Genomic DNA, 24,189 nt, shown 5'->3' with positions numbered 1-24,189 from the left:
AGACAAAGACGGAGACTTGTTCAAACAGAGAGGGGCACACTTGGAGAACCATATCAACACAGAGGGGTGAACTCAAAAGCAAACAGGGTGGGCTGTTCTAAGAAGGTCGCCTAAGGTCACAAGGCTCCTCTAAGAGGGACCGTGGAGAACTCAGGAGCCAGGGACGTTAACTAGAAAGTTTGTTTCTATATCTATGTCTCAAGAGTAAATAACTGTTAGAACCTAAATAGCAAAAACTTAAAAAAAAAAAAATTAGAAGGAAAGCATTAACATCAATTTGAACAAAAAGGTTTCAGTTCCTCATTGTTCTTTTCTAACTAAGACGGACACTGGAGTGTCTACATTTTTGAAGCAGTCTTTCCCGCTGTAAAATTCATCGTTGTAACAAAATGTGTGAATTTAGTAATTTGTAATTAGTAATAGGGTAAAAAAAAAAAAAAATTTTTTTTTTTTTTTTGGTAAGCTGGACTAAATATGCTTTCTGTGGTTTTTCTCCTCTCGTGGCAATGAAATCTACTTACAACATGGGTGTTAAATACTGCACTGTATACACAATTTCACACCAGTTGTTTTAAAATTCTCATTTTACAGTTTAGATAGAATTTGATAGCTACAGCTGCTAACCAAAAGGTCAGTGGTTCGAGTCTACCAGGCGCTCCTTGGAAGATCTATGGGGCAGTTCTACTGTGTCCTATAGGGTCGTTATGAATCAAAATCAACTCGACGGCAGTGGGTTTGGTTTTTGGTTTTGATTATTGATACAGACATACTTTCCACCCCTCTTAGAGAGGACAGTTTAAACTTGAACGGTACACAGTGAGGTTATTTCTGTTTTCTCTTTTAATCTCTCATGTTAGAATTAGAGCTTCATTCCTAACACACGTATCAGCCCAGAGATGATGTAAAGTGTGAGGAGGAAGGGGTTGGGAGGGTGGGACATTCAGAAGCTTTGGGTCAGTTCTAACTTTGAAACCTGGCATAAGCGTTCATCCCACCACTGGGTGGACCCTCCTGTTCTCCCTATTTAGACTTGGCATTTCTTATTTGGTGATCTGTAAGGAGATGAGAACAAGGGCTCATTTATACCTCCTACAATTGTACACATATTTCATAATAATCAACTCAATGGAAGCATTCAAATTGGTTTACACTGTGAGATTTTGCCTTGAGCTTACTAATAGATCACATTAATTTCTGTAGAAATTAGAAGAAAAAGCTGATACCCAGCTTCGTTTTAATAAATCTGCAAAAGTGATCTGGATCCAAGGTGTGTTTACCACTGACAACAGGTCAGCAATATCATCTCTGTATGTGGACCTTCTGTACTTTGTACAATAATTCGTATTAACAATTATCATTCATCTTTAAGCACTTAATACACTTGGACTGTCCATCTTGGAAGGAGACTTTTAAAGTCACATATGGTACTCCTAGAATTATGTACTGCAAAAGAAAAAAAAGACAAGACAGCATTTACAAATTAAACTGGTTTTAAGTACACCTAAAAATGGTCCCTGTGGTCTTGAAATATTTTATATTCTATAACAATCTGTTACAGCTAAAAGGTATTACAGTCAGGATCTTGCTGAAATGTCAGATTGGTTTTGGCTTGAAGGACAAATGTCGAGTTGTCAAAGTTTTGGCAGGCTCTATTCAGTCAAGGGAAGGGTGTCCCAAATGGTGAGGAAAAAAGTCAATTGATGATCGTGATTTAGTAGGAGTTTTAATCTCATTTTCCTTTTGGATTGTATGTGCAAATGGTTAATGTGCTTGGCAGCTATTTGGTTCGAGTCCACCCAGAGGTACCTCAGAAGAAAGGCTTGGTGATCTACTTTTGAAAAAATCAGCCATTAAAAACCCTATTGAGCACAATTCTGTTGACACACATGGGGTTGCCATGAGTCGGAGTGGCCTGGTAGTAGTTGTCTGAATGGCTAAAAATCTACTACAACAACTTCCATGGTTATACTATACCACTGCTTTTTATATCTGTTACCCTTTTGTGGTCCATAGTGGCTGGGGCAGAAAGACAAGTAAAGAGGAAAAATTTCTCCCCAGCCCACCTTCTTCCCAAACACTGGGAGTCATATCCAGTTGTCAACTCGGAACCACTCATCTCAGTGCTATTTCTCAGCATATGGGCGTGGAGTTATTTTGGCAAATCTTCAAGAATGTTACCTGCTACCGTAAAAAAAAAAGACCTACATAAAAGGAGCAGTCCCATTCAGAAGGACACTGACGTCTGTGTAAGGAATGCAGCTGCCTTCAGAGAAAAGAATCTCTAAGTCTTTAAACAATCAAGAGGCAGTTACAGCAGTGTGGCAGAGATACAAATTATAGGAAGGACTCGCTATATCCAAGCGGATTGTGTTCCTAACATTCCTTTGAATTGGTTGTGTGGTATTCAGACCACATTTTCCAGTAGAAACAATGTTATTTGACAGAAGCCCATTTAATGTATGCTGGGACTGAAATACTGTCTATTGTTAACAAAAATAGAACAAAATTATTTGGGATGATAGATTTAGTAGAACAATCATAATTAATTAGAAAAATGCTGTTTCATAACTTCTCCCAGAAGCTGGTATTTCAAATGAAACTAGTTTAGTTATTATGCATATGAGGAGATGGTTGGGAATTTGTGGATTCTGAAAGGGACCTAAAAAAAACCAAAGGTATGTACTTTTTGTTCATAATTTAACTTCAAAACTAGTAGCTTTTGAGTTCCTTAATGAAGGTCTGGAATTATTGTTACACACACCAATCATAATTTTTTTTCTCCCTTTTGGAAGTACACATATTAAACGAAGATTTTTCTTTATTTAAAAACAAAAGAGAATTAGAATATTACTAAATATTTGCACAAGGAAAGGGTTGCCTAAGATAGATTTAATTGATGTCTTAATGGTGAACAGCAGAGAAAAAAAAGAGACAGGAGACAGAAATGGCATGAGCACCAAACGCTTTCCTCTCCTCTGGTCACTAGGGGGTGCTGTTCATTCACGTCAACTTGGCTGCTATTTGGCAAAGATGGGAGTCTAGGAGGGAACTGGCTGGGAGAAACTTGTTTCTACAAGCAGGATGTTTGCAAGTCAGGTACCCTTAACTGAGAAGATGCCAGGGCTTTCAAATGAAGGTCAGCATCACCAACTCAAATTATACTTCTCGGGCACCTGCTTAATATTTCTTTGTCTTAGTCTTAATGAAAAATACGTATTATGAATTTAGCATTTTACTGAAGTCTAAAGTTAATTCCTGTCTGCAAACAAAACTATCATCCCAAACCACAGTATTTCAGATGCTGGATTCAATGTTTATTTATTTTTTTTTTACAGTTATAGTAATTAGAACATTAACTAGTGTTAAAGCCAGCTTCCAGTCATCAACGACGGAGGAACGAGCCTATTCTCCCTTCTGGTTTGATACTCCTTTTGGTGGAGGGCTAAGAAAATCCTCCTTCAAGTGCCAAAAGGCATTTTGCACCAAAGCCACCTCAGAGGCATCGCTAGGAAGCTGCAGAACACTAGGCTGAACACTAAATTTACTAGAATTCCTATTCCCTATTTTAAACTTTGGGAAACATTATCCTAACTCATGGAAATCATTCCCTAAAAATCACCAATAATGGGGTTGCATTTGTGGGTCACACCTGCATAGAGAGGCCCTTTCTGGCTTGTTCTGACCCGTCCCCTGAACTTAAAAATGCCACTTGAAAGCAGTGGCAGCATTGGTCTTCTCTGCGTGTAATGCAGGTCCCTGCCTGTCTTCAGCATGCCATAAAGACTAGTCAAGGAAGTGAAAAGCAGCTGAACTACTGCCAGCCACAGGCTCTTGATATTTGTTGCTAGTGATGGGAGGTCCTAAGAGGAGCACCCATTTAGTCGTGTCTCTCTGGGATATTCTGGCAAGAAATACTTGCAGAGCTCACAGTCCTTTCCTGGGGAAGTGATGCAATGGAAACCTCACAGGCTGTAGTGAGAATGGACAGTCCCACTCTTGGTGCTTGATGGGTTATGACCCACTTCCTGAATTCCTTACAAACAGCTCTGATTCTTTAGCAGCAACAATGCATTAACAGCATCATTTAAAAAGGTATCTATAACCACTGAAGCTATTAAACTTACCGGTTTCCCAAACTCCAATTCCGAAAAGAATTTATACCAAGGTTCATTCTTTAAATCTATCTCTTCTGGGCTTATATCCCGACTCTATAGGGGTTGGTGATAGGAAAATGGAAGAGAGAGAAGGATAACATTATGCAAAGATTACACAGGAGAAGGCCAGTAGAGATGCAGTGGTTTCCAGGGGTATATAACGACTGCAATTAACAGCAGCAATCATCCATTTTTACAGACATCAAGCAAAAAACGGAGGAAGCTAAAATGCTGGGAGAGGATGGGTTATATAAAAAAAGGGAAACTGAGGTAGGGAGCAGTGAGTGAATCATTCTCAGTCCTGAGGCAGAAGGCAACTGGACTGCAGATTTAGACTCTAGACTACACTGCTGCCCCCCGCCCCCCCTCCCCCAGCAAACCTGAATCGAGGCACAACAGTGTTCCCCGGTAATTGTCTGAACCATGGGAGAAAACAAAGCCCTTATTTCCTCCTTACAAAGAACTATTAGTGACAAGCGAATAACCTGGTGAGTACACCACTTAGCCAGGTGAGTAGAGCAAACAATTTTTATGGGCTAGTACAGTTTTAGTACTTATTTGCAAGGCTGTCTTAAGGTTTTCAAAGTAAACGCAAATACGGACACTTTAAAAAAGCCAATCTGTTAATACTGCATCTTTAATGGCACATGAGCAGGTGAGAAACCATGTCTTGTACACAGTAAAGTGAAAGATGATGTAAATAAAAACAGAGGACACAAGTGGGAAAAAAAAAACACATTTTAAACAAGCATCTGTGGGAATGAGTACAGACAGAATATTCTGTGTTCTAACAAATATATGTTAAAGAACCGGGAAAAATAAAGTGAAGAAACAGCTGGACAAGACAGATAACAATAGGGGAGAAAAACTTTCTTGGGTTATGTTACAAAATTAAGTTAGATTTCTCAATTTATATAGCTCAAAGAGGTAGTTCCCACAGACTGATAATTTGATTCCATGGGATTTAATATACGTATATATATAAGAATATTTTCTTTTATTGTGCTTTAGATGAAGATTTCCAGAGCAGATTAGTTTCTCATTAAACAATGAACACACATATTGTTTTGTGACACTGGTTGCCAACCCCACAACATGTTGACATTCTCCCCTTCTCGACCTTAGGTTCCCTATTACCAGCTTTCCTGTCCCCTCCTGCCTTCCTGTCCATGCCTCATGGCTGGTGTGTCCATTTAGCCTCGTTTTGTTTTATGGCTCATCTTTGGCCAAAGGGTGAACTTCAGGAGTGATTTCAGTACTGAGTTACTAATTACCGGGGGCCCTAGTTTCAGGGTTTCTCCAGTGTCTGTCAGACCGGTACGTCTGTTCTTTTTTTTGTGGGACTTAATATTTGACTGAATATTTACAAAGCTCTGATACCTTACTCACTTGGAATAGCAAGTGTTTCTGGAAATAATTACTTGGAAAATGAGTGCCTGAAAAGCAAATCAGAATTTCCCCATAATAAGTTGGAGATATGTTTGCTTGAGACAAGGGGGTTTGAGGCTCATGGCATAATTAGATTCATACATATAAATTCAAAAAAAACTTTGATAATCAGCAAAAAAGAAAAATAGATTTCTGACAACAATAATAAATATGAAATGTACAAATTTTCTGAGATTGAAAACATCATCTGAGAAACTTTACTCCCTTGGGGCTACAACACATGAGGAGGGGGGATGCCTGGAGGAAGGGTCCTGTGTCCATGTCTTCAATGCTATTGTTCACAGGCAGTTCTTCCTAGATGCCATCTTTCTTAGCAGTTCAATCAATAGCCCCTTCGCAGCTTGTGGAGTCCCTGGGTGGTGCAAACTGTTAAGGTACTTGGCTGCTAACCAAAAGGTGGGAGGTTCGAGTGGAAAGAAAGCCTGGTGATCTACTTCCAAAAAATCAGCCATTGAGAATCCTATGGAGCATAGTTCTACTCTGACAGACATGGGGTCACCATGAGTTGCAATTAACTCAACAGCAATTGGTTTTTTGGCTTGCAATTTGTAGAAATGACTGTGAACTTTTTAAGTGACATTTATTAACCCCTTCTTTTAAAAGTCTTTTTTTTTTTTAAAGTCTTAGAAAAATCTTTACCATTATTTCTATTTTTGTGATAAGCAGAGAAAAATACAGACATATGGCTGAACCTTTCTTTGACTGAAATTAAATGAATATAAGTTAGCTGAAATCTGAGGGAAATGTGTACTGACACACAGTTGCTCCTCTTGCGTCCAGAAAAAACCAACTCCAACTGTCTTTAGCAACTTACAGCTTAAATCTTGTCAGACGAGACTTGCCCTCACAGCAATAAACAAATTCTAGTATTATTCAGTGAAATGAGGCAAGGTACCTTCAAAGACACAAGTATTCAGGAGGGACAGTTTAGACTTTGGGACATTCTAGATCCTTATATTATAAACATGAAATAAGATTTCCATGATAGAGTTTCATGGAAATCTTATTTCATGTTTATTATTTTTACAAAGACTATTTATACACTACTCTCTGGGAATAGGTTAGGCTTTTTTTTGTTTTGTTTTTAAATGTACCAACTCTTTTGGGACACTGCTCAAAGGTTTTGGGACTCACAGAACTACCTCATTTTATTCCTGAAGGTTGTGTGTAGATTGCTTTACTGCCCACGTTATTGCTGTGCCGAGAATAAAGTCAGGAGGTATGTCAACCAGTTTGGGTCCACGGCAGCCTGTCTCAGTCCTTTGAGCTGCTCAGAGATAAGGGGAAAAAGTAACACCACACAGCACTAACATCTGCATTTAATTCTGCTGCTTATAACCCAGCTATAGATCCAATTAGGTAACGAAAAGAAAATGTCCTTTGGATGCAGAGCAGGACCCTGTCCTGGTAGGCAGGCAAGCTCCACATTGCTGGGCAAAGTTCTCTTGTGCTGCAGGTTACTCTTTTCCCAACTTGACAAAATCCTTTGAAAAGGCCGGTGACTCCCCAGGAAAATGCCTGGTTCTCCTCAAGGACAGTTTTGCCCTGGAAAAGGACCCGGAAAACAGCTTAATATTTTAATCAAATAAATAATCTGAATAGGGTTTTGGTTATCTGCCCACTTGGTAATGTTCATAGTTATTTTACCCACGTTGTCACACTGGATCTTCTCATTCGGTGTTTCGGTAAGGTTGGCAGGCCAAGTAATATTTCTACTTTACAAGTGGTTCAGAAAAGTAAAGTGACCTCAAGACATTGGCAGAGTCAGAACTTGAAGCCAGAACTCAAATCTTCCGACTCCTAGTCCGGTGCTCTTTCTACTATATCAATGAGAAGGGGACAGACCCACTAAGTTTGCAGATAACACTGAGCTAAAGCAGGGGCGTCAAACTTGAGAAGCCAAGGAAGGAACTCAAAAGTGACCTTTGTGAATTGGGAAGAAATTAACCTGGGTAAAACCCCTGGTTTTACACCTCTGAAGTAGATATTGTATCTGTAATTACTGTTTTTAATGTCTGTCCTTCCCACTATGGGAGCAAGGACCCCACTATCTAACCCAGGGCGTGGCACATAAAAGTTAGTGCATATATGCTTGTTTAATTGAACTGAAGTTCCGTAGGGGACTTTGGAGGAAAGTATAAAGAAACAAAGCCAGAAAAAGTCCATTTCTGACAAAACAGGGACTGAGCAGTTAAGCTCCATTTCTGAGGTCAGAAGAAAACAGACTCAGAGACCATGATAAAGGGGGAGCTAGCTGAACAGGTCATCAAGGTTCTAAACTTTTCTGTGGGCGACTCTGAAGGCGTTTCATTGGCTGTGGTGCTTTGGTGTGTTCCAAGGACAAAATGAGCTCTAGGGCAGTGTTTAGAGTCTACCATCCAACATTTCCTGCAAATAACACATAAATGTGCCTCTGAGGTCATGATTTAAATTACCAGGCTTAAGCAGACATGGGTACGTCAAAGTAAAAAAGACTTTTTTTTTTCCGAAAGTTGTTGTATGTACATATCTGAGAGAAAACTTAGATTATATACCTGCCGCTAGTAAGCATACTTAGTCACAGTTAACAACAACAAAAAAAAACGTGTGGGAGACTCAGATTCTGTCAGTCCTGATTCTGGATACCAAAGGTGAGCCTCACACACTTCAACTCATATTCTGACTGTTGTTGATGTACCAAAAAGGTAGGGAACAAAATTGAAAAATAAAAGACTAATTCAACTACTGTGAAGGGTAGACTACCAAAAGGTTAAGATTTGACTGAAATGTCTCTCTCAGATGAAAAACTTCTCTTTGGAAGAACAGCACTAAATTGGGTGGAGGACACTAAATTAAATGACCGGAAGGTCATGTTCCTCCTTGGCCCACCTTCGGTGTTTATGCCCCATTACTGGGTCCGCCAAGGGCCTTGACACCGCACAGAACAGCCTCTTGTGTAGAAACACCTACATGGTGCTGTGCAATCAATTTATATGGTCACCACCACCCTCCAAAAGGATACCTGCATGAGAGTATTACAAATTTATTTTCAGGGTTTGTAAAGACAATAGAGACGATCCCACAAACTATGGTGTGAAAGACAGTTGTGACCACTGTGGTATCAACAAGAAAAAAAAAAAACTATGTTTTTTTTTTTTTTTTCTCTTTAGTTCTGAATGGTGGTTAAATTGTTAGGAACCAAGAAAGGAAGGCGAACAAAGAATAAATTAAGAAAAGGGGCAGTCAAAGCAATGGCAACCTATAAACAGTTTGTTAAAACAAAAACATGCAAAGGCCTACAGAATCCCTGATATGTTTTGGTGGGTCCCAGGCTTATTATTAAATGTCAGGAATATAACCAAACAGCATGACTTTCTAGGAACACCTGTGTGGAAGGTTACCTTCCATGTTTATTACGTACCAGGTAGGGAGAGAGCCTACAACCACGGCTGGAGTCAGAGGAAAAATTTTCTGCACCTCTGAACTTTGTGCTTAAAATAACTGTGGTGCATACTAAAAGCTGAAGAATGACAACTGTAAAGTATTTCTGTGAACTGCTGACCTTCTTCCCTAATTAAAATCACTTACTCCTTTGTGCTTCTAGAGATGTCACATTTTTATTTTAGGAAAAGTCACATCAATTATTCCTTAAAAGCATGTAGAGCAGAAGAGGCAGTGGAAAAATAATTGGAACCCGCATTCCGGGGCCTGCTTCTTTTGTACATGGTGTGGCGACAACAGCATTTTAATAAAAGCCAATCCCCAGCGTGATAATTCTATCCCGCTGTCATGGGCTGGAGGGCTGCAATGTTTATGGAGCTTAAGAGAATCCTTTTAACCCCAATCAGAATTTTCTAATGATGGGTTAATAAAAGGATGCATGATTGGCAGATGTGAAACTAATGAGTTTGTAAACATTCTTCCCTGTGATACACAATAGGCTGCCTTCCCAGGGTGGTCTGCTGTGCCCATACGAGCCATTTCCCCCACTCATAATTACCTGGAGATATGAACTTATGTAGGGAGCCATAAGCCAGACTGAATTGGAAATTAGTCTTCAACTTTGCACATGCCCAAAAGGGAAGACCTAAGAGGCATATCCTAACAGCCTGGGTTCCCCCCCCCCCAGTCATAACATAACAATTATGTAGCTTATGACGCACTAGTAATGTCTATAAAACTGATGCACATTTAAATTAGAATCACTTAAAAAAAACCAACAACTGACTCCAGTCCAGTTAATGATCAGCCTGATAAATGAACTGTTAGATGTTTAAAATAAGACAGCAGCAAAATCAATCTTGGCATTAGTGTAAAAACTAAAACCATGCACACAAAGAGCCACAATAAGAGGATTCTTTAGAAACAGGCTTTCGGGACTTATTTTATGGACACCTGCAAAAATGAGAAGGGTAAAAATACTTCACTTTTTCATTGCCTTCTAAACAAAGCAAGTCTATCTCTGGAGGAAAGAACGTAATCCAACTGCACGAGGCATCCGGATTAAAGAATGTGGGCCACGTGAGACAAAGAACTTTAATATGCACATTACCATCTTTTCGTTGGTCAGAACGGAAGACTTGCCCGGCTGATATTCGTATATGCTTTTGGGCTCTGCACGGTATTTTCTCGTGTCCACTTTCTTATCTGGGGGCTCCCAGTCGTTTCTGTAGAAAGAAAATCCTATCAGAGCTGTTTTCATGAAAATTGATGTCAGCTTTGGAACATGGCCTTACTTTAGTTGACTGTCATCTAATCAAGGAATTTTCCTATCTGAAGTGTAAAATCAGAGTCGGGGAACAATACGGTTGTGCTGGTTTCTTTCCCAAAGCAATCAGCTCAGTCTTTGTGTTCACTTCACCAAGGGCCTTGAGGTGTCCTGTGCTCTAAAGCAGGCACTAGGAAGCAGAGAGCAGACAGAAAAGAAGGAAGGGAGGAAGAAGCAGTGAAGCTTGCTCTGGAAAAAAATCTTTCACGTGGCTCTGCTCTCATGAGTTTATCATCCCAAACATGCCTGTACTTCCCACTCATCCTAGTGTGGTGAGGGAGAACACAGCTCCTGTAGCCAGTTGGCTGTGGTTTAAATCTCTGCTGCACCACTAGCTAGGCAAGTACTTCACCCCTGGTGCCTCAGTTTCCTCATCTGAAAAATGGGGGCTGTAGAGAGGATTAGGAGTCCCTGAGTGGTGTAAACAGTTAATATGCTCAGCTGCCAACTAAAAGGTTGGGGGTCCGAGTCCACTCAGAGGCATTTCAGAAGAAAGTCTCAGTGACATAACTGAAAAATCAGCCATTAACAACCCTATGGAGCACAGTTCTACTCTGACACTCATAGGGTTACCATGAGTCAGAATTGACTCAAGAGCAACCAGTAGTGAGGATTAAATGAGACAGTGCATAAATAACTCAGCACCGTGGCAAGCCCACAGTAATCACTCAATAAATGTCAGCTGCTCTGGTAAGTATGTCCTTGCCTATTCCACATGCTAACCCACCACCCACCAATCTCAGCCTTTGGCAGAGATACTTAACCTGGGCTCCACGGGCAGGTTTCAGAGGATACATGCATCCTCTGGAGATGGCATGCAAATTTTGTATGTATGTGCATTTTTGCATTTTGTATTGTGATTATTTTTTCCTAAAAGACTATAAACTTTTCTAAAGATTTTTTTGTTGTTGTTGAAAATGTACACATCAAAACATACACTAATTCAACAATTTCCACATGTACAATTCAGTGACACTGACTACATTCTTCCAGTTGTACAACCATTCTCACTCCCCTTTCCCAAACTGTTCTTCCCTAAGCTTCTTCTCTAACCTTTCAGGTTGTTGTTGACAAATAACCAAAGATCCCACATAGATAACTCTTTAAAAGAGCACAATGCTCAAGGCAGACATTCTTCACTAATTAAGCTGAACTACTATTTGATTTTAAGAAGACTTTAAGGAATATCTTTGGTTTAAGGTTTAAAGATTAACTCTGGGCAATAGTTTCAGGGGTTTATCCAGCCTCTGTGTCTCCAGAAATTCTGGATTCCATGAGAATCTGAAATTCGGTTCCACATTTTACCTCCTTTTGATTAGAATTCTTCTACAGAATCTTTGAATCAAAACGTTCAGTAACGGTAAGGCTATAAACTTCTGGAAGGCAGGGTAATGATTTACATATGTTTATATTCCTCCCTAACACCCGGCTCAGTCTGCACATAGCCAGCACCCAGTAGGTGCTTGATGAATGCACCTGTAAAGGATTTATAAGTGTGCCCAGACTTCACTTCAAATTAACTATGAAACTCCTCAGGTAAATGCCACTTAAGTATGTATGAGGCTTTTAAAACAGCCACTCGATTTTCTATGAACATGTAAAAGATGAGGTGTGAAACTGAGTGCATGCACTAAGAAAAAACAGTTTGGCCAGTCTTTTGGTGTTGAAAAGTGGTGGAAGATGGGGCTGGAAAGGTACATGGGACACCAGTCCAGACGGCTTAAGAAGGCTGCACCACAGGGCATTTTTAGAGCATAAGAACTCAGTACAAGCAAGTGGGGTTGTTCAGTGCAGGCATTAAGACTACTGCCATCGTTAGAACTACTCTCAAGCCTTATGTCTCAATAATAATGTCTTACATAAATAAGTAGAGATTAAAAAGTGCAGCTTCATTTTAGAAGTATTATTTTCTGTTATAGACCTTGCTAGTATGTACACAGTATATGAAAATACTGAAATACATGACAAATCTACTGAAATACATGAAAATAGATGACAAATCTCACAGCTAAGATTTTTCTTGTGAAAAAGTAATCATTATAGTCAACATTAATCAAGGAATACTATGAGTCAGGCATTACCACAAATGTTAGGTACATTATCTTATTTTATCCCTGCAACATTCCTCGGTAGGAGGTATGCTATTTTTATTCCCATTTTACAGATGAGGAAGTTGAGACTCGGAAAGAATAAAGTCATTGCTAATAGGTGACAGAGTATGGACTCAAAATAAGGTCTACTTGACTCCTGGCTCTAATGCTACCTGATCCAGCAGAGGGAGATCCCACTTTACTGGGAGACTGTATATAAAAGCCTAAAGCCACAGAGCTGATTGCATCCGTATAAGACGAAGGGGATAGAGAAAGCTCTGCTTTCATTTTTCTAAGAAAGGTGGCTCCTTGGTCTCAATACACGTTGACAAGGGCCCTGGCTGGTAACAATGAACAAACAACGAGGGTACCTACCTTTCTGGGCTTGACTTTAGGGAGGAAGAGCGGGCTGGGAGTGGTAGCGTGGCCGACCTCTTAACTACCTTCTCACCATCAAGGTAGTTCATCTCACTTTTTGAGCGAGGCACAGAAATGGGAGACTTTGCTGGAGAAATAAAACATGTACAAAAGACTAAAAATGAATGGCTCCCAGGGAAAACTGAACATAGGAAGGCGTCTTCCCTCCTCCACCACCCTCTCTTCCTCCCTCACAACCATGAATTTGAAATCACTTACTGTCTTCAGAAAAGGAGTATCGAGGAGAGTACAGATCTGAATCATCATCTGGTGAACAAAACAAAACGTAATCAGGAGAATAGCTCCAAGGTAAGAGAACCAACTTACATGCTCCCTACCTCCACAGTGCTGCAGTGGTGTCCTGCCACATGGGGGAGACCAGTGCTGGATGCTAGACCATGGCAAACATCATCAGTGGAGCCATGTTTGGAGACTTCACCCAACCAAACTGGACCTGAGGTCCTGACTACATTGACCACACCTGGGGGATGACTATGCCGGACATCAAGAATAAAAAATATATGGTGACAAATAACCAAAGGTCCTTCTCAAAGCATCCCCACAACCAAAGCTGGAGAACAGGGTTCTTAGCCTGGCTGGGTCAGAGGTAGGGGCTGAGATGGACCTGTGGAAGGCCAAGCTACAGAGTATTAGTGTAGTCTGGTGGGTTCCATGGAGCCCTTCCCAGGGGCTCTGGGGGTTGCTATTGGAGGCCCAGAGGGTCTCGTTTCTGGCTCCTCACCTCAGCCTCCACCTATTTTATATGTTAAGATTCAATATACAATACCTGTTAACAAAAATGGTTCTGCAGCTAAGAAAACATTCTGAGGAAACCACTACATCAGTCCTAACCCTCATCAAAATTCGTTTCGATTCCAACACAACTTAGTTCCTTGAGTGGACTTCTTTCCTTGAAACGCAACACACCTGTGGCCGATGCGGTTCTCCAGTTTGCTCTGCGAAGGTATTGCTCAGTGTCTAAATTTTGACTCTGGAGCAAATCAAACTCATATGAGTTTCTGTGGCTTTCCAAGGGTGTGACAGTTATCCCCAAATAAGCTGTACACTGGGTGCCATGGATTGAATTGTGTTCCCCCAAAATACGGGTCAACTTGGCTAGGCCATGATTCCTGGTATTGTGTGTTTGCCCTCTATTCTGTAATCTGATGTAATTATCCTGTTTTGTGATGTGTTGTAAATCCTAACCCACTGGATTTTTTTATATGTTAATGAGGCAGGATGACTGTGGAGTGTACCTTAAGGGTGTGACTCAAGTCATACACTTACTCAAGTCACACCCTTGCTTAACTCACAACTTTTATCTTACAAGAGATAAAAGGAGAGAAAAGTGAGCAGAGAAGGAAGGGACCTCACCGCCCATCAAGAAAGAAGAACCAGGAGCAGAGTATGTCCTTTGGCCACTGTGCTGAGAACCTCCAAGAATACTGGGCCCACAGATATTAAAAGAAGACAAGTACTTTCCCCCAGAGCCAATACGGAGAGAAAGCCTTCCTCTAGAGCTGGTGCCCTGAATGTGGACTTCTAGCCTCCTCAACTGTTGAGAGAATAAATTTGTTTGTTAAAGCCATCTACTTGAGATATTTCTATTATAGCAGCAATAGAGCACTAAGACATTGGGGCTCTAAGATCTGCAAAATGAAACAAGATCTGAACTCTCATGGCAGTGCCAGTGTTTTCTGAACTAAAAACTGGGCCACAGATATACTTATGGAACTGTCCTGAAAATGTAGGCTATTTAGTCACTATAATCATGACGGCCCCCTCCATAACATTACGCCAACAAGAGTTAGTGTGGAACAGTCAGCCTTTTCCATTTCTTACTATCTTGCTAACCTGGAATTCAGAATTTACAAATACAGAATGAAGACTCAACTCTTTCCTTAAAATCCTTAACAACTTCAACAAAGCACATGAACTAACCTATAAATGCAGGTCAAATAACTCATTGTAATATGTAATGACTAAGTCCTTTTCCCTACGCAAACCGTTTTAAGTTTCAGAGCAGAAAAGGCCAGAATACTTCATGAGATGTAAATAAAGCTACCATAAATAAATAAAGCTAGCACTGCTAATATTCTAAGCACTGTTCAAAGACAGCCTCCCTATCACCCCTTCCTTCCCCTACTCCTCTCCCCATTTTTATCTGTCCCAGTTTCCCCCAGGCCAATACAAGAAAGGTATCAGGTATCAAGGTACTTTTTCCTCTCCTTTTGATTGAGGATAATCACTTAACATTAAGGTTGAGCAGGGCTCTACCAACATAGTCAAGCTTTTTTTCTGCTATAAACCAAGTATGCAAGCTTATTTATATTAACTTCTAAAAATGGAGAAAGGAGTTACGTAGATAAAACGGGATCCAGAAATATGTTCAAAGACTGTTCTGAATTTTGTCCTGCTAGTTTTTTTGTTATTTTTAACAAAACTTCTGATTACTGTACCAATAAAATGCCATGATGTCAAAGAGAACTAAAAATTAGCTTTGACTGCAAAAATTTGATTGGTAAAAAGGTTCCTCCCCGAATGAAAATTAGCTTAGCTTAGTTAGAAATTAGTGTATGAATTGCTTAAAATCCAGTCTATCATTTTAGCTCAAATCCCTGCCCCTCTCTGGATCATACAGAACTTACGGCCCATCAGTAGATGGTGTGGGGAGGGTTAAATCTACAGTGAAAACTGTGAGAGCCGGAACTTGAGGGGGCTGCCTCGTTTTTCCGGGTCTCGCAAGTTTTTCACCTTTGACAGGTGTAGTCTTACCACTTTTCTATCACTATTAGTGGAAAATATTTGCGTTTTCCTTCTCTGATAGGCTTCCATCTTACACAGGTTCCAGGTTTTACTGTATAACTATTACCTGGTTCTTGAGGTAAGAAGCAAATTTCTCATGGGGAAAAACAGCATTTAAATAGTCAAAGGTTTTTCTTTTAAAGCTTGAGTGCTTAAAAAAAGTTCTTCTCCCTAGAGCTTTCTAATGTAAAATTCTAGAGTTTGTTAGAAGAAAATGAGGAATCATTTTTTATAAGACGGAAAAAATAGCACTACTTAGGGAATTCAGCAATTTGTGCACTTTGAAAAGTAGTAGAAGAAATAGCAAAGATGGTGGGTGAAGACAACACAGACAGTCTCAACAAGCGAATGTTCTTAAAAGCTAATTTCTTACTTGGTGTTGGTAGGGAAAAGGAATCTCCCCCACCCAGGGCTAACACAGGGTAGGGGTATCTGTGTGAACCCTTTCCTTTCTCACACAGTGTCCACAGGATCTGAACCTGACAGTTGGATTACAGTTCAATGGCTTTTAAGAAGGCTAACTAAAGTTGTAGAAATTCATCTAAACAACTTAGGACAAGTTCTAGGGGACGTACAACTTATATTTTTCATTTTTGATGTTTGTCTTAAAATCTAATGAAAAGGAATTTATATCTCAGCTTAAAAAAATAATAATAATCAGAGTTATCATTAAGTGCCAAATAGTAGCTGATAATTTACTAATGTCACCTCCCTTAATTCTTGCAAAAATTCTGTAAGGTAAGTAATATTCTTACTTCGTTTTATAAATAAGGACAACTAAGAGAGGTTAGGAAACTTCTCTTCAGCTACACAGGGAGACAGAGGCAAAGCAGGAATGGATTCACGGTCTTTCTGACTCTACTTCCCCTATGCTGCCTCTAAGCCCTGTGACAGGGATGGGTGCTTTGTTCTATTTTTCACCCCTGCCTCATTGCCCAAACTTGGGAAAGGTGAAAAACTGTGGGTATTTCATAACATTATGAAGAGGCAGGGGAGGGTGTTGTTCTGACACTTCGGTCTCACACTGTAGTGTCAGCCAGGCGGATTTCCAGCCCTTGAAGCCTTTGCCCTATTTTTCTGCATCACCCCTCCCTGGTGACGCTGAAGCAAGTATTCTCTGAATTTAACTGCCACCCCCCTTCTAGTTTTCCTTCTGCAGGTCTCCAGAGCCAATGGGTGGATCTGAGCCACTCTTGCCACATCTTCCATTTGCTTCTTCTGCTACCTTCTCCTAGGAGGCTAAATCGACACTGGGGAAGACAGGTATAAAGTTAGAAACACCAATGAATGGGAAAACTGGGTAACCAGAAGAAAGGATCACTTGTCTGTCTTCCCATACACTGCTGCTGTTGTTGCCAGGTGCTGTCAAATCACTTCCGACTCATAGCAACCCTATGTACAACTTGCCAAATGAAATGTGTAGGCTTTTTTTTTTTCCCATCATAGTTACAACATTAAATGAAGCATTTCCCAAGCTGTTTATGAACCAATGCCTGAAATCCTGCCCTCACTATTTCCCCAAGGGCTCTTTAAAACATTGCCACAGTGGGCCCAGTTGAGCCGGGGTCTTGTGATTCTTGCTCTTGATGGAGTCACAGGCTGGCTGTACCTCCAGAACACTAAGCAGAGGACACCAAGCCTTGGCAGCAACACGCAGAACTTCCAAAGCCAAAGAGTTCCAGAAAGCTCCAACACTAAGCAGGGTTTACACAAGGTGAACAACTCACGTCTGGGCCCTGAAGGCCCCTGCTGGGCCCTGATGTTTACACATCAATGATTCTCAACTGGGCTTTGGCAATCTGTCTGTAGAAGCTCAATCTGGGGATGGCCACACCCCTAAAACTGCTAGGAGGCACATATTTTGCCTTTGCAACCACAGAGACTTTATGTCAGCTTCTAAAAGACCTCCTGGTGGTTTTTGTTTGTTTTTGAGAACTTTTAACAACCTTACAGACAAACAGAGAAACTGCTGGTTGAGAATTATTCTAAAAAAAGTACGCAAGTGACCAAAATGTGGTGATGGGAAAAAAGCATCATTTGCATAATCACTTGCCTATACCAGTTAAATTTTAATTTTACGCATTTCTTAGGCCTTTAAACTTAAAATTATTTTTATAACATTAATGGCTCTTTTTTTAACAGTCTTTTTCCATTGTTTAAACTAATTCCTTCTCCTACTTTCCTACACACAATTAGGGAGAGAAAGCATAAAGGGGTAAGGCGAGGCATATGCACACAGGCACATGCACGACAAATAAAATTATTCAAAGAAAAAGAAAGACGTGTATGGTTGGATACAAAGTCTGGGTTGGATGGAAGAGGAAGAACACGCAAAAGGAGAGGCGGGGCACAGAGAACAAGAAGTTCAGAGAGCTGGGAAACGATTCACAAAGCTGTGTAAGTTTTGGTTAAGGGCCATCAAGTTTCAAAGAATGAACAGAAGCTCAAGATGGGATACTGAACTGGTGTCGCAGGCAAGTACAGGAAAAGTAAAAAAATAGAACTCTGAAGGAGTAGAAGAGAATGGAGTGGAGCAGGAAAGAAGTTAAAGGATTAAAACTGTGGGAGAACCAAAGGGGTAGAAAAGACTCACCCTTCTTGTCTCCTATTTGACTCCTGGACTCAAAAGTGGAAAGGGAATGGCCGCTACTGCTCCTCAACTATCTTGCAGGCCAGCTGGAGATTTTTCCCAGCAGAGACCTTCTGGGGCAGTTTTAGTCAGGAGAGCAAAGGTGATGGCTCCGAGCAGCTCAGCCCCTCCTCTGGGCAGTACTCGCTGGAGTCTAGGGCAGGAGGCACAGATCCTGGCCAAGTATCTTCACATTAGAACGATTTGCTTGACACTCAAGCAAAACAAGGCTATTCTTAGAAATCCTATACGGCCGATACAGGGTTATTTTAACTGAAATACGTACAGATGTGCCTGGGAAAACCAGCCTCCTTAAATCCTTGTCTTAGAACATCCTCGTCTAGGAATGAGGAAAAAACACAAGAAGTAGACCACTGTGACATAATATGTAGCCACATCTGGGGATGCCTAGAGGTGGTGTCTTGAGTCACTTCACCAGGAGGTGGCAGTGCCCACCAGCAGCCTGAAAGGCAGTGGAAGAGGTACCCAAAAGCAAGGGGAAAAGCTGGTCTCTGGGACTTTACCTCTGGCTGATAACCCTTAACCCTGACACAGCCTAATGGGTCCTCACAGGCCATGGACCACAAAGTAACACACCAGTTGAAAATATTTTTCATTTCATAACATCAAACATACCAAGAGTGCCACTGCCATTTGGGCACATTCAGAGTGGAAAGGCTAGCTCTTTTGCATCTGTATTCCCCACTCTAATTCTATATCCAAATCCTCAAAATTGCATCTGGGTGAGTATCTTTCTCCTTTTGGGGGGAGGGGTGGGAAGGGCTGGTACCCCTCCATTCCAGTGGTTCTCAATCCTGTGTCAAAATCACCTGAGTTGCTTTCCTAACTATATATTCCCAGGCACTACCCTGGGAGACACTGGATCAGTAGACTGAGAAATGACTGACTCAGAAGCAGGGGGAGCTGTATGCCTGAGTTAGGCATCATAGAGCCTTGGCAAGGGTGGAAAAACCAAGCACACCAAGTGTATCAGGAGAGGGGAAGAATCAGCAGAGTAGTATAGGTGCCTAAGATAGCAAAAGACATGTTTGGGGGTCATGTAGACCTGGGTTTGAATCCTGGCTCTGCCACTTATTGTGTGATCTTGCACATGTTACTTAACCTCTCTGAGCTTTGGATTCTTCATTTAGTAAAATAAGGCCTTACTTCCTGGGGTTGCTGGTAGGATAAAAATGAGGTAACAACTGTAATGCACTCAGCAAAGAGCCTTGTATACAGCAAGGGGTCAATATATAGCAGTCACACTGTCGTCATGGTGGTTACCAAAAAAACCCATTGCCGTGGAGTCAATTTCAACGCACAGCGACTCTATAGGACAGAACAGAACGGCCCCATAGGGTTTCCAAGGAGGGACTGGTAGATTCCAACTGCTGACTTTTTGTTAGCAGCTGAGCTCTTAACCACTGTGCCACCGGGGGTCCACATGGTGGTTATGTTACCATAATTAATAGGATTATTCTTGTGAGGTGCTTAAGTACCACCACTACATTCTGTTCCTTAAAGCAGAAGAGAAAGAAAAGGGAAACTATTCTCTAAACCATTGCTCCAGCTTTGAGAAAAAACCATAGGCAGGATTTTGAAGACTCATCCTAGCAACCCTTCCAAGGTTACTGGCTCAGGGGCAGGGGCAGGTGTGGCCGGAGCTGGTGTCCATCAACACCACCTTCTCTTCACTGCCACAATCTTTCTGAACAAGTAGCATCTCAGATGCAAGCAAAGGGCTTTTGCCTTTAACAGAAAGAATGGAATGAAATTCACAGACAAATAGCTTTGGGTCAGAAGGGAAGAAACAACAGGAAAGAGGTGGTCAAGTTCAGGTAAAAGACAAAGAAAGTAAGTTCATTTACGTAGCTTTACTTGAATGTTATTCCCAAAGGACTTCTTATTACTTTTATTTGTGATAAGTTTTCTAGTCATCAGGGTATGTAGCAAAATTATAGGAAATAAATCTGGATTCATTCTACTCTCCCCAAATGCCCTAGCCCCAATTCCTCCCAAGTGCTTCATGAAACAAAGTATAATTTTATGTTACGCCTCTCCTGCCCCACAATCTCAAAGACTGTAAAATGATTAGAAGTGACTGTTCTTTGTTGGAATCTACAGAGCTTAACACACACACACACACACGCACACATATTTTAAACCTTAATGATTCGGACATGATCATTCTATTTATCTTCTAAAAGTCTGGCCAGAAGTTTATTTTTCACTGTTGCTGGGAGGAGGAGGGAAGTACTAAGCCAGCATAAACTTTAACATAGTCCTTTACTATTTAGGAGAAATCAGCTTTGAGATACTTAGTAATGTCTTTTATATACTACAGAAACAACTAGAACTCAGGGGCAGCAGTTCTTAGGCTAGGGTTCTGATAAGCTCATTACAAATCATTCTAGTTCGGAATTCTGAATTAAACAAACACCAGCCACAACTTTTTCTTCCCCAGGGTACAGACTCTGAAATGACGGCTTACGTTTCTCCACAAAACTGTCTATTTTCTCAATACTCATTAAAATCTGTAGTAGAGCCTCTATTCAGTGCTAATCTGTCTTTAACGCATTTCTCTGAAAGGTATAAAGCTTTCTTACGTTAAGAAGGATGTACATAGAGCCCAGGGCCCCCAGAGCAGGGCTGGAGCAGCACCAAGGACAGGGCTAATGAGGCCTATCAGAGCTCACAGACATCAAAACCACCTATCACGGATCCACAAATCCAGAGAATTCTTAAAACTTAAAAACAAAGGAAAAAAACAATTCTTTAAAATCCTCTAGCTCAAATGTTTCACTTATTTGTAAAAAGTCTTCATCTCATTAAATCAATCAGTGATGTATGTGTGGATCTGTCAATGAGACAGGGCTGGGGGCAAGAGATGGAATCTTAAAAGGTCTCCAGGAGAAGTACGTCCTAGAAACCTGTGTTAAAGTCTAGTCACCTCTGCTATTATCAATTTCTTATATCCAAGCTAATTTTTCCCTTCACTATTTTAAGACCACTTCTTTGGTCTTTGAAAATAAAAAAATAGTCAGATTGGCTACTAAATTAATGTAAAAAGGTATCCTGTCACTCCTCGCAGTTTACATCTCTAAGCAAAATAACCCCAATTCCCTCTTGTGCCTGACTTGACGTGGACCAGAAAGCAGATGTTATTGTTAGCCAAGGCTGCCAGGTGTGGCGGCTGGTGACATGGAAGCTCTGGTGGGGTGGGAGGGGAGGATGCTGTGAAACCCTGACTGCGAGACCAATAGCCAAGCTGCCTGGGAGAGCCGCTGGTGCTGCCCGTAACAGGTCGAAGCCAGGCAATCTTTCAGCCTGATGGGATCACTGTTCTCCAAAGGACCTTTCCAGGTAGACCTTCACCTGCCCACGACTATGAGATGCCATGCCTTCAGGTTCACTGTGCTCAAAGGTGACTGAATGTTTGCCATCTTCTCTAGAAGTGAGCTCTAGCTTAAGGGTGTGTTTGGCTCTCAATTTCAAATAAAGCACAAATCAAAAATCACATTCAGGCAAAATTACCTTGGAAATACTTCTGTTTGTGTTCAACTCAGCCAACTGTTCCTTCACTACTGCCCTTGGTTAGAATCAGCACCCCAAGACAGAAAGACTAGGTCATCTCACACCAAACAGAAGCTCTGGCTGACAGTGAAGAGGTTACTGGTTAATATCAAACAATTAGCTTTTTTGTTTCTTAAGTCTAGGTTTGTTTGGTAGACTTTTCTTTGAAAATAGAAACCACTGATCTAGCACAAAACACTCAACTATTTCTTAGACTGAACAAAATCTTACTTAGTTTCGGGAGACCAACACTGGAATACGGTATTTTAACGAAACTGTGTCTAACAGATTCCAGCACATTATCCCTGAATACGTTAAATATCAATAAGAGTTTGGTGGATGATGGGATGGATGACTTGATCAATGGTGAGAAGGGCTGTTTGATGGTTTGCTGAGCTAATCAGAGCAGAGAACCAACAAGGTGCAAGGGCTGGGCTTCAACTCTAGAAAAGAACTCTGGTTCCATAGTCTAAACTCTTCACTCACCAACCTTCTCCAGGTATTTACTGAGCCCCTGCTGGGTGCCTGCAAGATTTTCTGTGGTCTTTGGACACCTGCTCCTGCAACTGCTATTACACTGGACATAATTTGTCAAGGTGGACTTGTCTAATTCCTTGATGAATGTGAGCTCCCTGAGGACAGGGGCCATGTCTTATTCATGGCAACATCCTCAGTGCCAAGGGTGGCACATGGTGCACAGCAAGTACTCAATATTAATTCAGTGAAATGACTGACGTTCACAGCACTCAACACCTCATCCTAGAACAGCATTTAACAAAACTTCTTCCTGCAGACCCCATCCACCTCTTTTTCTGGGCTGCTCATCCAAAGATCAGACAATCCCTAAGACTAAGATAATTCTCAGGATACTGTCCTTACCACTCACCTTTGACTAGAGGCTTCTTTGACACTAAACCCACTGCCGCCGAAAAAAAAGAAGAAATTCTTTGACACTAGGTTAGAATAATTCTTTCAAACTTAAAAGACTTTTTGCCCCAGAAAAGAATGTCTCAGATTCAAATGTGGTTCCCCCGCCCACCCCCCACTCCCCGCAGGTCCCAATTCCTATCCAACTCTTTCATGAAATGTTTTCTAGCTTGGTCAAAACCCTGATTTTCAAGAGATATAATCTCCCACCATGACTGAATTTATACCTGGATACCACTTCAGGAGTTCCCTACCAAGGAGATATAGCGAGGGCCCATGCTAACACAGACCCAGTGACAAATCAGCTGCACAGATAGGAACCTGGTGATTTCTTTGTTGTTGAAAGCTGGCAGGTACCTCCTTTTCCCCATCAGCCATAATGACTCAACTTCCTTGAGTCACTGTGCAGCTACTAGCACCATGTGACCTCCCCAAATATAAAGCCCAGGGTAGCTGGGTAGGACAGTTTTTCCGAGAGTCCCACAGTGTTCAAAGCACTATACGCTACACTGGCTACCCCATTAATCAGGTAAACCTTAAGGGAACAGAAATAAAACACCATCTGGATAGACTCTGGTTACACAGCAGAGAGTGAGACACCACCACAGAATACAAGGTTAAAGGGAAGCAAATGATGGGGAGATAGCTCTTAGCAACCAGGAAAAACCCCAAGGTAAAAAAGAACGTAACAGCACGAGTACAAAGGGAGGCACACAGTCTTCCTTTAATTACCTTCAGATTTAGGACTAGGAGTAGATGCAGGAAACTGGTAGGTAGGAGTATAAGGACTGTCCTCTGTAGCAGAGAAAAGCAGTGGATTTTGAAACTATCCACCACGAAGTGGAAGAACTGAGAAACGGCTCTTTTGAATGGCTGATTACCTGTTTTAGTGTTATTAAAGCACACGGGCACCACACTTAAAAAGAGATTAATGAATTAGAAAGAATTTAGTTATTTCTAATATAGCACATCATGCAAATAAGTGAAATAAATTTTTTTACCAGCCAAAAATTAAAAAAACTATAAAAATAAAACCTAAAAGCCAAATCTTATTCCTATAACAGAACTATAGGAATTAATTTAAGGCTAGGACAACAGATATACTGTCTAAGTTTATGGTACCTTCAGAATTTTGCTGGATTTCAGGAAGTTCAGGGAATTTGTACGTAGGGAAATAAGGGTTTTCTTCAGGAGTGTCTAGGCAGAGGAGCAGGTTTGGGAGAGAGAATAGAGGAAGATACAAATGGAGAGAATGAACAAATAGGAATCCATACACAATTCAGGCTCCTTGAATGCTGGCACATACTAAGCTTCACTAGTGATACGAAACAATTCAGACCACTTTAAAAAATCCAGTCCTTTTGCCTGAATTACTGAGACACATCTAGAGAGACAATA

General features: G+C 41.0%; 1 protein-coding gene across 8 annotated transcripts in view; it reads right to left on the bottom strand.

The window, feature by feature from the left end:
* The window catches only part of SORBS1 (sorbin and SH3 domain containing 1), a 248,696-nt gene that overhangs the window by 55,045 nt on the left and 169,462 nt on the right, over positions 1 to 24,189 (bottom strand). For 6 of the 8 annotated variants that reach the window (XM_064269549.1, XM_064269550.1, XM_064269554.1 and 3 more), the window contains 4 exons: positions 13,077 to 13,124; positions 12,816 to 12,945; positions 10,135 to 10,249; positions 4,125 to 4,208 (listed from right to left, as the gene is read on the bottom strand). In XM_064269549.1, coding sequence (XP_064125619.1) covers positions 4,125 to 4,208; positions 10,135 to 10,249; positions 12,816 to 12,945; positions 13,077 to 13,124 — 377 coding nt within the window. The remainder of the gene's footprint in view (positions 1 to 4,124; positions 4,209 to 10,134; positions 10,250 to 12,815; positions 12,946 to 13,076; positions 13,125 to 24,189) is intronic. The other 2 variants (XM_023546906.2, XM_023546908.2) reach the window with 1 other exon arrangement.

This window comes from Loxodonta africana, chromosome 16 (assembly GCF_030014295.1).
Source record: "Loxodonta africana isolate mLoxAfr1 chromosome 16, mLoxAfr1.hap2, whole genome shotgun sequence".
In the NCBI taxonomy this organism is placed as follows: Eukaryota; Metazoa; Chordata; class Mammalia; order Proboscidea; family Elephantidae; genus Loxodonta; species Loxodonta africana.
The sequence above is the reverse complement of the archived record's forward strand: the minus strand, read 5'-3'. Positions and strand labels throughout refer to the sequence as shown.